The sequence below is a fragment of the Astatotilapia calliptera genome, chromosome 3 (genome assembly GCF_900246225.1).
Source record: "Astatotilapia calliptera chromosome 3, fAstCal1.2, whole genome shotgun sequence".
Lineage (NCBI taxonomy): Eukaryota > Metazoa > Chordata > Actinopteri > Cichliformes > Cichlidae > Astatotilapia > Astatotilapia calliptera.
In genome coordinates, this window is record NC_039304.1 from 50,261,239 (window position 1) to 50,274,952 (window position 13,714).

Sequence of the window (13,714 nt, forward strand, 5' to 3'; positions counted from 1 at the left end):
GTTGTTAATTTAATATTTTTAGGATACACTTGTAGTAGCATCATTTCTACATCTAAAGTGATCTTTTTATTTAAAATTTGGTTTATTTTGTTCATCACCTCCTGCCAAAAGGCACAAACAATTCTACATTCCCATATACAATGAAAAAATGTTCCACGGGCTTCTCCACATTTAAAACATGTATCTGGTATTCTATTATTATATTTATTCAGTTTCACCGGTGTTACATATGTTTGCATGATCCAATTGTATTGTAGTAATTTTAAGTTACTATTAATCGATTGTTTTTGTGCTTTTAAGCAAATTAACTTCCATGTCTCCTCAGAAATATTACTTAGAAACTGATGTTTCTGGAGAGGCAGAAACAATCCAATTATAAAATGTTGAAATTAAACCTTTATTACCACCTTTTTTCACCATAAACTCCTCTAGCTTACTTAACTGGGGAAAATTAAGGGATTTATTTTGCATAGATGAAATAAAGCTTCTAATTTGTAAATACTTAAAAAAGTTTTTTGGGGGGATTTGAAATTTTGAGACTAAATCCTCAAATGAGACCATTACTCCATCACAAAACAGATCACCCACTTTCTTAACACCTTTTACTGCCCAATCCTGAAACCCTGCATCCAACTTTCCTGGTACAAATAAGGCATTTCCCCAAATGGGGCTAAACTGAGAGAGATTATTCTTAATATTCATCATTTCTTTTATTGTAAACCAGACTTCAATCATGTTTTGAACTATAGGATTATTTGTTTCTTTCCTTAACTGTTTGGATTTCGCAGAATATAAGTACAAATTTAATGGCATTTTAAGAGCATTTGCTTCCATCCCCACCCATGACGGGGTATTTTGGGGTGAAAAGTAAAATCTTATTGTCCTTAATTGAATAGCCAAATAGTACCAGTAAAAGTTGGGGCATTTCAACCCCCCTGTATCAAAGGGAAGGTACAACAAAGACAAACGAATACGAGGCTGCTTCTTGTTCCAGATAAACTCTCTGACTAGTGATGTTAATTTAGTAAATAATCCAGCAGGAGGAGCCAGTGGGACATTTTGGAACATATACAACAGTTTAGGTAATACATTCATTTTAAGAACGCTTATCCTTCCAATAATAGATAGTGGTAGACTTATGCAACGCTCCAAGTCTTTGGAAATTTTCTGTAGTATTATATTATAGTTAAGTACCACCACATCTTTTAATGAAGGAACTATTTTAATACCTAGATAGATGAATTCAGAGTTAACAGTAAAGCCAGATATATTCTGATTTACGCTTTGATTATACCCTTGATTAAGTAACATTAATGATGATTTTGTTACATTAACTTTATACCCTGAAAAAACCCCAAACTGGTCTAATAAATCCTTTACAGCGGGCACAGAATTTTTTAATTGCTTTAAAAATATTATGATATCATCAGCAAATAAAGCAATTCTATGTTCCTTTCTACCAATCCTAACACCTTGTATTTGTCCGCTGTTTCTAACAGCTATTGCCAGAGGTTCAATAGCTAAAAGGAATAAGAGTGGAGATAAAGGTGAACCCTGCGGGCACCCTCTTTTAATGTCAAATTGTTCAGAGATTATCTCATTTGTCTTAACCTGAGCCACAGAATGACAATGTAATCAATTGTCAATTTTGTAACAAAATAACAAAATAATCAATGTAAACAATGTAATCCAATGCAGAAATACCTTTCCAAACCCAAATCTAACAATGAATGAAAGTGTTATTGAGCAGTGATGAAAAGGATATTAAATGAGTTTCTTAGTGTGTTAGCACAGGTGACCACTGAGCTGGATCAACCCTCCTCCACGAGCACAACTGCTGGAGCAACATGATAGATTAACATAACTGGAACCATAACCCAGACCATGTTTTGGCTAAAAATTTCACAGCTTCACCTCCACGTACATCTTATTCTTGAAAAACCCCTCTCTGAAGACAAAATATGGCCTCAGGACTAACAGTATCCACTTCCAGGCTCAGGCAGCTGGGAACGGACAGCAGCAATGAGAGAATTAGAGGAGACCATGGAGGAGAGATGAAGGCTTTGAGAGTACATGAAAACTGGATCGAAGTTGGGGCCAACTGACTCGTGGAGGTGGAGGAAGTGTCCAAAGCAATGAAACAAAATACACGCACATAAGCAGAGAGGTGGAAAAGAAAAGGCACCTTTTAAGGAGATGCCTTTGTGGTTAAAAAAACAAAAGGGAGCTAGGGCAGAGAGAGGCTTTGCTGAATCTGCAGCTCCTTGAACACACATACAATTAACCTGCATACTAACACACACACATGCAAAGAAGATCAGTTTACACTCATGAACATGTTAATATAATATGTTAATATTAAAGCAGGGGAACTGAACATACACTTGTTATTAAATGTTAGTCCACTGTTGACAGATAACTCCAGGTTGCAGGACAACAGTGTAACTGTCATGGGTTAGGAAGGGTGTGGACTCAGATGCAGGACTCGGAAACAGGAGGTTAACTGAGAGCGCAGTTTTATTTGCTGGGACATCCATTAATCAATTAACAGAAGAGACAAACTAGGATCCACAAACTTGAACTAAAACTAACCAGACTCTGGGAACTTAAAGTAGACAGGAGGAGAGGGTGACGTTAACGACGCAACACAGAACTGATGGAGACGCTGGCTGTGTCCCAATTAAGAGACTGCAAGCTTGAAGTACGCATTTTGAGTGTTATACATCAGAGTGAAGCAGCATCAGAAAACGGTGGTTTAGATCTCTGTTACAGGAAACCTGAAGAGTTAAAACACAAGAGAAGAAAATTGTCAGGGTTGGCTGTGTGGCAGGCAGGCAGGCGTGGTGGACCCAAAATGCAGGACTGAGACACAAAATTAAAACGTAAAGCGCAGCTTTCTTGCAGGGAAAAACGTCTTACTTAACTAAACTCACCAAAAGACAAACAAAAACTCTGGACAGAGGAACTAAGGACTAAAACCCTGGAAAAGAAATACTGAACCAGAGCAGGAGACAAAACACACAGCAGGTTGAGGGTACGACACGACAGGGAACAAAGGAAACACACGGCAGTAATCAAGGGATGAGAGACAGGAGGGGAACACACCTGGGAGAAATCACAGCTGACGAGACAAGGACAAAAAGCAGGACACATTCACATTAGACAAAGACCTTCAAAGTAAAACAGGAAGTATAACACAGAAACGCGGACTTGACACGGTGGAGACAGCAACTAAGACACACAGAGACATAAACCATAAGGCAGAGGACTCAAAGAACCAAAATACACAGAGGGAAATACTCAGCATGGAACACAAGAAACTAGACTCGAGGGAGCAACAAAAGACCAACCATGAGAACATAATTCACAATACAGAGTGACAGAAAACACAAGAACTCAAAACATGTGAAGACACAGACCAAAAAACATAGACTTTACACATAACAGAGGGGGCACAGGGAAACATGAGGGGCAAGGGATCAAAACTAGAAACCATAGACAAAACCCAAAAAATCACACAGAACTAAAAACGCTGAGTCAGGAGACAAAGGATCCTGACAAAAAGAAAATCTAAACATTACACAAAGAACATAAAAGAAGTAAACTTCATAAAAACTTCACAAATGATGCTTTAAATGAAAAATAAATCCCTGTAAATGATTCAACAGGTCACATGTTAGAACCACCTTAACTAAACTCTGTAGCCGGTCACTGTGGTTTGTCCCAGCAGCTCTTAGGAAACAAACTGCTAACTTCAGTGTCAGCACACACTGTTAGTAAACTATGCAACACTGAATTCAGGTTTCAGTTGTGTTAAGTTGTGAAGTTGTGATGAAAGTCTTCTTACTGACACAGGTAGGATGGTCAGGCGTCCTCTGTTCCTTCACCCTTCATGAACTGTCACTTATAAAATGCTGCCAAACATCAACTACACTCAATAACTAAACGTGTGCAGGTTAAAGTGATGGACGCCCAGATCTGCACTCCAAATACAAACAGACTAAAGGTGTTTCCTCCAGAAACAAATACAATATTTACAAAGGTCTCACAGGTAAATTGTGAGCGATCACAGCAGCATCTCATCCTGACTAACAGCTTTTAGATGCAGGGAGAGCGTCGTGGTTCAGAGGTGGTTCAGCAGATGATGAAGGCCTTTCTGTTGCATTGTGTAGTGCTGTGGAGGCCATGATGGTCGACTGGGTCTGCTTCTACTGAACTCACAAACACTTCTGAGGTATTTACACCTGAAGCCTCATTGAATGTGAGTCAGAAACAAACGGCTCAGCTGTGATTAATGGATGTTTCCCTGCATTTCTATTTTCACACAGTTTATTTCTTACAGCAAGAAAACTGAACAGAATGTATGTAAGAGGTCAGAGTGAGGATGACGTCACTTAATACAGGAAATACATGTTTGTCTGTTTTGATGATGAAGGACTTCTTCAGCTCTGTAAACAGCTACACTTGAGAGGACAGAGGTGATTTCATGGATCAATAACAATGTGTTTATCAGCTTTCATCATCGCAGTGCAGACATGACGTCAGATCTATCAGAGTGAAGGCCGTCTCTCTGATGACGTCACAGAGCAGAGTCCTTCTGTCCAATAAAGGATCTCAGATCAGCTGCTGCCATCTTGTGGCCACAGTTGGTTACTGTCTCTGAAAGTTGTCTCATGTTTCCTGTTGTCCTGTTAACAAAGGCTGGAGCTCATCATGCTGAGAGGGCAGCAGCATTTTGTGGCTCTTCACACATGTTCATTATATTCTGATGATCCTGGATGGAGACAAACTACAGATAAGTGTGTTCAGCCCAACTAGTTTATCTCATTACAGCAGTTTGATGTTTCCCTTTGAATCCCCCTGAAGATCCTGACAGTGAAGCACGTACATAATACTCCAGCCTTTCAACTCTGAGCTTATTTAGTTCTATTAATACACTGAAATCTCATTTGTGTCATGAAGAAAGTCTTTAATCAAACAGAATTCAAAGAGCAGAAACATTTCATATATGGAGTTAAACATGAATCATTGTTTCAACAACATATTTATTGTTGTCATAAACAGACAAGAAGACAACAACAAACTGCTCCTCCCATTCAACACATGTCAGTCCATATCCCAGCAAACTAAATCATCTCCATTTACACATCAAATAGAAACATGAATCACTTGTAATGATTAGAAACTTGATAGAATTTCAAATCTAGTTTGGGGACTCATTCAGTGAGAAACAGTGAAATGATTTTCCATGTGAAAAGGTGGACAGCAGAAACAGAAAGAAAGAGTGAAACTAAAAGAGAAACAAAGAGCTTTGGAACAACGAGGCAGCAGGAGGACAGCTGCAGTTTAACAGCTTCAACTCACTGACAGGAAACAACATTAGAAACATCATCATCCTCAACTCATCTGCTGCACTGACACCTTCAACGGACACACCTTCACTTTACCATAAGTGTTAATGTATGGAAACATCCTGTGAGTGAAAGTGTGTGTGAAGGTGTGTATGTGTGTGTTAGTATCAGGATCAGAGAACGACAGCTTTCCTCTGTTCCAGTCCAGATTCACTCTGATCCTCTGGAGCTTCTTCTCTACTGAGAGATCAGTGACAGCTGATGGTGAGTGTGCTGAGTATTTACCTTTATAGAAAGATATTGTCCATAATCCAGACAGTATGCGTCCCTTCCTCTGCACATACTCTTCTAACACACCCAGTGCCCACCATGTACTGTCTCCAACTTCAACATCCCAGCTGTGAGTCCCTGAGTTAAAGCCCTCAGAGCCCAGGACAGAGCAGAACAAATGAATCCTCTCTGGATTATCAGGAAGCTGCTGCCTCTCTCCTCCTGGTCTCACACTGGTCAGATCTTCAGACAGGATGAGTTGTGGATCAGCAGTGTTTGGGTCCAGAATGAGAGGAGTGTAGGAGACCATGTCCTTCATGTTGTTCCAGATGTTGAAGGTCAGGTTGCCCAGGTGTTTGGCCTGGTCTATCAGAGCTCCTGAGGGCAGCTGTGGATCATCCAGCAGGGGGCAGCGCTGGACTCTTTCCACTGCAGCCTTGTAGTTGTGCAGGAATGAGACGTCTTCAGCTCTCAGCTCCTCCTCTGTGGCTCTGACTGTGTCTGAAAGAGCTGCTATCTCTCTGCTCAGAGCCTCCATCTTCTCCTTCATCATCCCACTCTTCTGCTCCTCTTCCTCCCTCAGTGCAGCCAGCCTGGCCTCCTCTTCCTCTGCTAGAAACTGATGAAGCTTCTTAAACTGCTCCTTAATCTGCCTCTCTGTGTGTCGGGCCTGGACCTTAATGTGTTCTGCTGTTTGATCAAACTTCACTTGAACTCGTTTGCAAACCTTTAACTTCTTCTTTAAGGGCTCCAGAGTTTCCTGAAGTTCCTTCTTGTGTTGTTGTGCAGCTTCATCGATGGGTCTGAATCTGTGATTGGTGTGTTTTTCTGAGTCTCTGCAGATGTGACACACTGGCTGCTGATGGTCCAGACAGAAGAGTTTGAGTTTCTCAGAGTGCAGACTGCAGAGAGCCTCTGAAGCTCTCTGATCTCTCTCCTGTAAGAACGACTCACACAGGTTCTTTAAAGCTCGGTTTAAAGGTGGATCATAAACTGATATTTTCTTACAAACTGGACAGTCGTGTGTTGGTCTCTCTCTCCACCATCTCTTCAGACAGTCTTTACAGAAGCTGTGGCTACATGACAGAATAACAGGATCTCTGAAGACCTCCTGACAGTCCGGACAGCAGAGATCCTCCTCTGATCTGGAAGCCATTGAGTCTGTGAGTGAAGCTGAAAACAGCAGACAGGAAGTACAGTCAGTCCTGGCTCCCCTCCCTCCTCTACCACCTTCACTGAAACTTCCTTTGAGTCGTGTTTTTGCTCAAACTCACATTCAGTGTGTGGAGCGTCAGCAGCTTGAAGCAGCAGTGTTGGAGTTTTCCACTTTTCTCTCCTGTAGCTGGACTCACTCAGAGGAAGCTGCTAGTTTGGTCTGAGCTCAGTCTGATCGTCTGTGCGTCTCTCTTTACTGAGGACGAAGAACTTCCTGTTTCCTGGTTTGTCACATTTGAGTGACGTGAGGGGAGGAGACAATGTTGCTGTTTGACTTTTAACTAAGGTGTGTTTCAATCCTGCCTGCAGCTCAAAAGCTGTAAAACAGGTTTTGTGTCTTTTCACCTCCACAGGTCACAACATGAAACCTGTTGTGAAGTTTATAAAATAAAGTGTCACTCGGTGGTGCAGCTGTTTGTCAGCTTCTATTTTAGACTTTGTTCTGGTTCTTGTTCAGGTTCCCAGCAGTGGGAGTGTAATGCAGTCACACACACACAGGTGGTGTTAAGGTGGATTCACTTAGTTACAGACAGTGGTGTTATTTCCTGTAACTAAGGGTGTGTTTCACTCCAAAGTTCAGACATTAACCTGCCAGAAGTTGTAAAAGTTACTGATAAAGAGCTTTTATCTCATTTCAAATGCAGGTCAGAGCATGAAAGCTGTGATGCAGCAGTTTGAGGAAACTTGCTGCTGATATAAAATATTTTTTGATTCATTAATGTTGAATTCTTTTGCAGTGCTGTTGTTGTACATGTTGTTGCATGTTGTTGCAGTATATTAATAACTAACCTCGTATTCTGGATGAATAATCTCAGTTGTATAGCATCCTGCTATGCGATTGCATTTGTCCCTGACCACTTGGATCCCTCACGTTAACTTTTATCGAGTGGAAAAAAAGTTGGCGTTCATCCTCCAGCTTCACTGTGCTAATGTTATGCTAACATAGCTGTGTCGCTAGCAATCACGTAGCACAACATTATATACCAGGTAGTCCAACTTCAGTAACCCTGCAAACGCCACTGCTGTTTAGTTTTCTGTCTTTATGTTGGAAGTGGCAGCAGAGCTGTACGTTTGAATTAGTTTCTAAAATCTCTCAGTCAGAACATGGTATGTCATGTTTAGGTGGAAACTAGCGAGCTAACTTCCTGTTAACTTCTAACTCCGTTAAATGTAATAACTTCTGTTTTCATGGATGCCTGGATGTTAAACTTAATTGTTACACCTGGTAAAGCAGCAACGCTGATCATTTTATTAAAGATGAAAGAATTTAGAGTGTTTTTAACTCTCAGTGTTCGTTTGACTTTGGGACCTGAAACAGACGGAGTTTTGGACCCAGATTACTCCGTGAAGCTCCTCACTACGGCAGCCGTAATGCTCTGACAATCCATCAAGCAGTGCGGCTTACCAAAGTTGTACTAAAATGTTTTTAACAGATTTCTGCAGCTAAAATCGGTTCGAGGTCAGTAAGCACAACCAGAATTCATACATAAGGCACACTTTCGATTTTTGAGAAAATTAAAGGATTTTAAGTGTGGAAAAGACTATATCGCGATATATATCGTTACCGCACGTGCTTCAAATTATATCGCGATATGAATTTTAGGCCATATCGCCCAGCCCTACTCTAAACTGTAAATAAAGTTTTAAAATACCCGGTTTTTCTGTCACAAACTATACTTTAATAATATGTAGTGGTGTAATCTTTACATATCTGATCAGGTTGTCAACATAGAGTATGTTTGCAAAAGTCCTCCGATGTTTTCCCAGATGTTGCTAGCTCTGATAACAGTCAGCTGACAGTGTACTGAGCTCACAGCTCCGATGTTCCAACTGTTTTTTACGTTAACCGGTTAGAATTGTGTGTTCCACATGTTGCATCCGCAGATTCTCATTTTCACGTGACGGTTGTCTCTTTCTGCCTGGTCTTGTGTCTCTGTGTTTCTGTAACTTAAATAACGAGCCGACATTTTGCTCACGATACCAGCGATCAGCTCGACAGACCCTCAGCTTCTCTGCATACATCCTCCTCACCTGTCAGCTGTTTAACACCTGCTGCTAATTCAGGAAAGACGCCCACGTTACCTGGTGATAGTCACAGTTTAACGTGGGCAGCTGCAGCTTGATATAACGTAATTTCGGCACAGTATTCTGCACAAGATAAGTAAATGTAGTTTGTTTCCTGAGCGCAGAGCTGCTGGAGCTTGTGTTTCATTCAGAGTGACTGACCTGTGTTAAAGATGACAAATGAGATTTAAAAGGAGGTGATGGACACTGAGAAAACTAGAGTACTCGAACCACGGACCAACTTTATCAGCGGCTGACATCCGGTCACTGGCACACAGCTTTAAAACCTCCGCTGAGTTTTAGCTCTCAGTGATTAAACACAGGACATAATTCACTCAGGTTCTGTCTGTTGGGTCATGTTTACTTTGCTGTTTTATTTACAATTGAGCAAATCAGTTTGGCTGAGGTTAAAGTTACGTTTCATAACTGCATAGTTTTAGTAAAGTTTAATGTCTCACTTGAGCATGTTAGGCTTAACCATTCGTTTTCTTTGTTATCTGGTGTTCATTTGTGTTAAACTTTGTTAAGCATTAATTTTGAATTAAAATTTGATGGGTGAGGCTGACAGATAAAATAAATTCTTGAAGACAGCCGCAGGACCAGGACTGCCATAATGAATTAATTAAATACACCATTAAATAATTAATTAAAAGTGTCAATAGTGAATTAAAATCGGAAAAAATTAATTACATAAATATTTATGACACATGTAATTAATTAATTATTGACATATTTAATTAATTATTGCCACATTTAATTAATTATTTAATGGTGTATTTAATTCATTCATTTTGCCACAGTTGACTCCTTCAGGTCTCACCATGAAATAATTGTATCTGTCAACCATCAGTGCCTCTTTTTCTTGAAGACATTGTAGCAGAACCACCTGTCTACTGACATACTGGCAAACTTCTACTGGTGTGCGACAGAGAGCATCCTGACCAACTGTGTCACAGTCTGGTATCGGAACTGCTCTGTTTCTGACCGCAAGGCACTGCAGCGGCCAACAACACCCAAAACATCACAGGGACACCACTTCCTGTTATTGAGGATGTCCACAAGAAGAGAGGTATACACTAGCATGCATCATTCTCAGGGACTCCTCTCATCCTGACAATAAACTTTTCCAGCTCCTCCCCTCCAGAAGACGCTACAGGACCCTGCAGATTAAAACCAGCTGGTTTAGGAACAGCTTATTACCCACAGCTGTCACCCCACTGAACTCAATCTCCCGCTGAACCTTTCCATCCACACCCCCCTATCCCTCCCAGTTACCATGATCACGACTGTCATTCATTCTCAACATTCACCATATGCTCACAGTGGTTACTGTTATAGTTTAGGACAGCGGTCCCAAACCCCCGGGCCTCGGACCAGTACTGGTCCGTGAGTCGTTTGGTACCTGGCCGCGAGAGTTGAGGCTCAGGTGTGAAATGTATAGTTTTCAGGGTTTTTATCGATTTTCAGCGTTATTTTGTTATCGTTTTTATCGTTAACTCGGTTTTCCTGGGTCTTTTCACGTGTGTTATGAATAAATCTTCTTTTTTTCGGTACCGGTACTATTTTTATTTTGTTGTATTTATCCGCGACACCTTAAAGGCCAGTCCGTGAAAATAATGTCGGGCATAAACCGGTCCGTGGCGCAAAAAAGGTTGGAGACCGCTGCTTTAGGACACTGGCATAGTCTCTGTTATGGTGCGTACACTCATAGGACTCTGTAGATCTGTTTAACTCACACCGGTACATTGGTCTATATGTAGCACATCTATTTAGAAAGTCTGTATAATTGTTCATGGTGCATCTGTATATCTGCCCATCTGTACAGTAATAGAGAACATCTATATGCTATACAGATCATCTGTACATTTGTGTTATTGCACTTACTACTCTTGCACTTCTGATTAGATGCAAACTGTATTTCATGACCCTGCATTTATACATGTGTAATGGCAACAAAGTTGAATCCTATCCTATATTGTAACAGTTACTGATTTTCAGCAGATTAGACCTCCCATCTCCAACCACTGGTGAAAAAGAGTTACAACTTCCTTCAGAGGAAATAGCTGTGAATGTTTCACCTGGTATTATGAGATAAACAATGATCGGACTGCCTGTAGATGAATGCTGGTGTGTTTGAGGTGACTGAGGGGTAAAAAGTAAAAACTCAGAAAATATTTAATTGTCACATTTCTACTTTATTCCTTAGTTCTTGCCAAGTCTTTATATCAGCAAAATGTGTTAAAATATAGTGTGTACAAAAATATTTTTTTACAGAAGCAGACACCTGGTAGAGGGAAACTCAGGGTGGCCAGCTTTGGCTTTTATGGGGTACTGTGTTGACACCATGCATTGTTTGTATGATGTTTATCATAGACTGGTTCAGTTTATTCATGTTAAATCACATGTTGTACTAATAGGTGGAATTTGGCTGATTCAGCCTTTTACTGCAGCTCAGCAGAAACTCCTGTGCTTTATAAAGAATTGGGATTACTCATTTGATCCTTAAAACAAAAAGAAAAACTGAATAACATCTAGTCCTGCCTTTGTGATGACTTGATTTTTTTTCCTTACAGCTCACTGGTTTGACCTGCTGCTATTAATGATGCTCAGTTTCTCCTCAGTGCTCTGACTCTCTGTGTTTGCTTGTTGGATGTTGGTCCTCCTGGACGCCTTTCTCACCTGGGCCCAAAAAGTCTTACAGAGGAAAAAGTAAACCAGAGGGTCCAGACAGATATTGAAAACTGACAGCATGGTGGCTGCCTCCTTCAGGTAGTACAACACTGGATCCACAGAGCAGCTGTTCCAAAGAAAAGCATAAGGAAGTCGAACCAGGTGATGGGGCACAAAGCAAACACAGAAGATGCTGACCAGCACCAACATGTTCCTGCGAGACTTCACCAGCTTCTCAGAGCCAGAGGAGGCCAGCTGCCTCTGCTGTGCCTGCAACACCCTGCGAGAGGTGCTGTAGTAGAAGAAGACCAGGGATATGGACACCAACAGGAAGATGATAGCAGAGAAGGTGTGCATGATTTTAAGCATCAGACTAACTGATGCACTAAACAGGAGCCCACAGTGGTTGGGGATAGAGGTCAGAGGTTTCTGGGTGATGAAAAACATGATGGCGTATGTAATTGATGGAGCCAGGAGACAAACCCAGGTGACCATGGAGACAATGTTGGCAGTTCGTACTGACTGCAGGCCATGAGTTCCTGAAGGTCGGACGATCTTCAGATACCTGAATAGAGAAGACAAAGCATCCAACTTCAACTAATCAGTCACAGTGGAGCCAAATCTGTCATTTTAGGTCAAATTACCACAACTTTCAACCATTGGCACGATTGAAAAAATTCCAACTGTTCCTGACAGTATCAACTCTGTGCTTTTCCGGTAATATTAGGATCATTAAAGTAATCTTGGCAAATAACACAGACAAAAAAAAAAAAAAAAATAGAAAACATTAAAAAAAACAAAAACAAACAGTATTTAAAAAATGGCCTGAATAAATGCTTGTTTTCTGTTGAACTCCATCACACTCACTGTCTGTTTTCTCAGCCAACCTTCATCCTCACGGGGGTGCTGCAGCAGAGTGCCTGAGATTACCATACTGAAACTAATACCACTGATTTGCTGCTTTCAGGAACTGTTAGTCATTAGAAGTGTGACAGGAAGTTGCTCATGAGTGAAGCAGGACATGGTTGTTCCTTCCAATCTAAAGCCGTCCACTGTATTAAATCCCTTTGAGTGGCAATATGAGTAAGTTTCTTACCTGTGGTCAATTATCAGACAGGGTATATGATATTATTAAAGTGATTTGAAATGTATGATGTGTTTTATATGTCAGTAGAAAGAATTCAAATCTAAGCTTGAGTTTTTGTGACATTTCTGTATTTTGTGTCATTTGAGTTTCACAATTTTTTGCATTAAATCCTGTCCAAATACAACATGTGTCTGTTCCTTGGAGGAAGTGATGCAAGAGAGAGTTTAACGGGCAGTGAATCTCAATACAGGACACAGGGTCACATTGGGTGCAACAGTGCATACACATTGATAATTTAGTCAGGGACACAGCGTTTGTGGTCATTAACACTTTTTGTAATCATTAGCAGTAAAGGCTCCTCACCTGTTGGCAGCTACATAACACATGAATAAGATGCTGGCGTACATGTTGAGGAAGAGGGCAGAAGCTCCAAAGCTGCAGTAGAGCTGCCAAACGATGACTGATGTGCTACCATAGTGGCTGATGCGCAGTGGCAGAGAGAGGCAGAGCAGGAAGTCAGCAGCTGTCAGGTTCTTCATGTAGACCATCAAGCTGCTTGATGCCTGCTGCTGAGCTCCACAAAAGTAAAACTTCAGGATCAAGCCATTGAGGAGTAAACCTACCTGAACAGACACGGAGCATGGAGAACAGGAATTTAGCACATGCACAAAGATCTTTTGTCAAATTAATAACAGTCCACAGTCTGAAGATTTGAAACTTACCAGAAACAACAGGCTGTAGACCAGCATAAAGAAAGGGTTGACCGATGTGCCGACAGGATCACAGGTCTCGTTCAAAGGCGAAGTCGTGTTTTTTGGGTCAACCATGTTCCTGAAGCTGAAAAATTAATCCTTTTCATTGAGATCCATCTTTCAAAGTATCTGGCTCGATAGAGTCTACTGTTAGTCAAAGACCAAGGATTCACTTCCTCATGTTGTTTTACAAAGAGATTGTAACATGGAAGTGTGCCAATTGTGATGATATCTGAATGTGAGCAAGGTGTTAAGCTGTCACATATAATGCACCAAGTTTCACACTGGTTCAGATCTTCATGCCT

At 40.9% G+C, this 13,714-nt stretch overlaps 2 protein-coding genes across 2 annotated transcripts; both read right to left on the reverse strand.

Annotated features, from left to right (window-relative positions):
• Window positions 1-5,370: 5,370 nt before the first annotated feature.
• Window positions 5,371-6,792, reverse strand: LOC113019720 (nuclear factor 7, brain-like). Its single transcript, XM_026163541.1, has one exon. It carries the CDS (start codon window positions 6,775-6,777, stop codon window positions 5,398-5,400), a length of 1,380 nt encoding a protein of 459 aa, XP_026019326.1. The 5' UTR covers window positions 6,778-6,792; the 3' UTR covers window positions 5,371-5,397.
• A 4,682-nt stretch (window positions 6,793-11,474) lies between these two features.
• Window positions 11,475-13,484, reverse strand: LOC113019712 (P2Y purinoceptor 14-like). Its single transcript, XM_026163533.1, has 3 exons — window positions 13,380-13,484; window positions 13,021-13,280; window positions 11,475-12,135 (listed from the first exon to the last, which is right to left on the reverse strand). The coding sequence occupies exons 1-3, from the start codon at window positions 13,482-13,484 to the stop codon at window positions 11,475-11,477; spliced, it is 1,026 nt and encodes a 341-aa protein (XP_026019318.1).
• Between the last annotated feature and the right edge of the window lie 230 nt (window positions 13,485-13,714).

Coding starts and splice junctions, on each gene's coding strand:
- LOC113019720 (XM_026163541.1), bottom strand. CDS start 6,777: ATGGCTTCCAGATCAGAGGAGGATCTCTGCTGTCCGGACTGTCAGGAG.
- LOC113019712 (XM_026163533.1), bottom strand. CDS start 13,484: ATGGTTGACCCAAAAAACACGACTTCGCCTTTGAACGAGACCTGTGAT. Junction 13,281..13,379: donor TCTACAGCCTGTTGTTTCTG/GTAAGTTTCAAA, acceptor GTGTCTGTTCAG/GTAGGTTTACTCCTCAATGG. Junction 12,136..13,020: donor TGTTATGTAGCTGCCAACAG/GTGAGGAGCCTT, acceptor TTCTCTATTCAG/GTATCTGAAGATCGTCCGAC.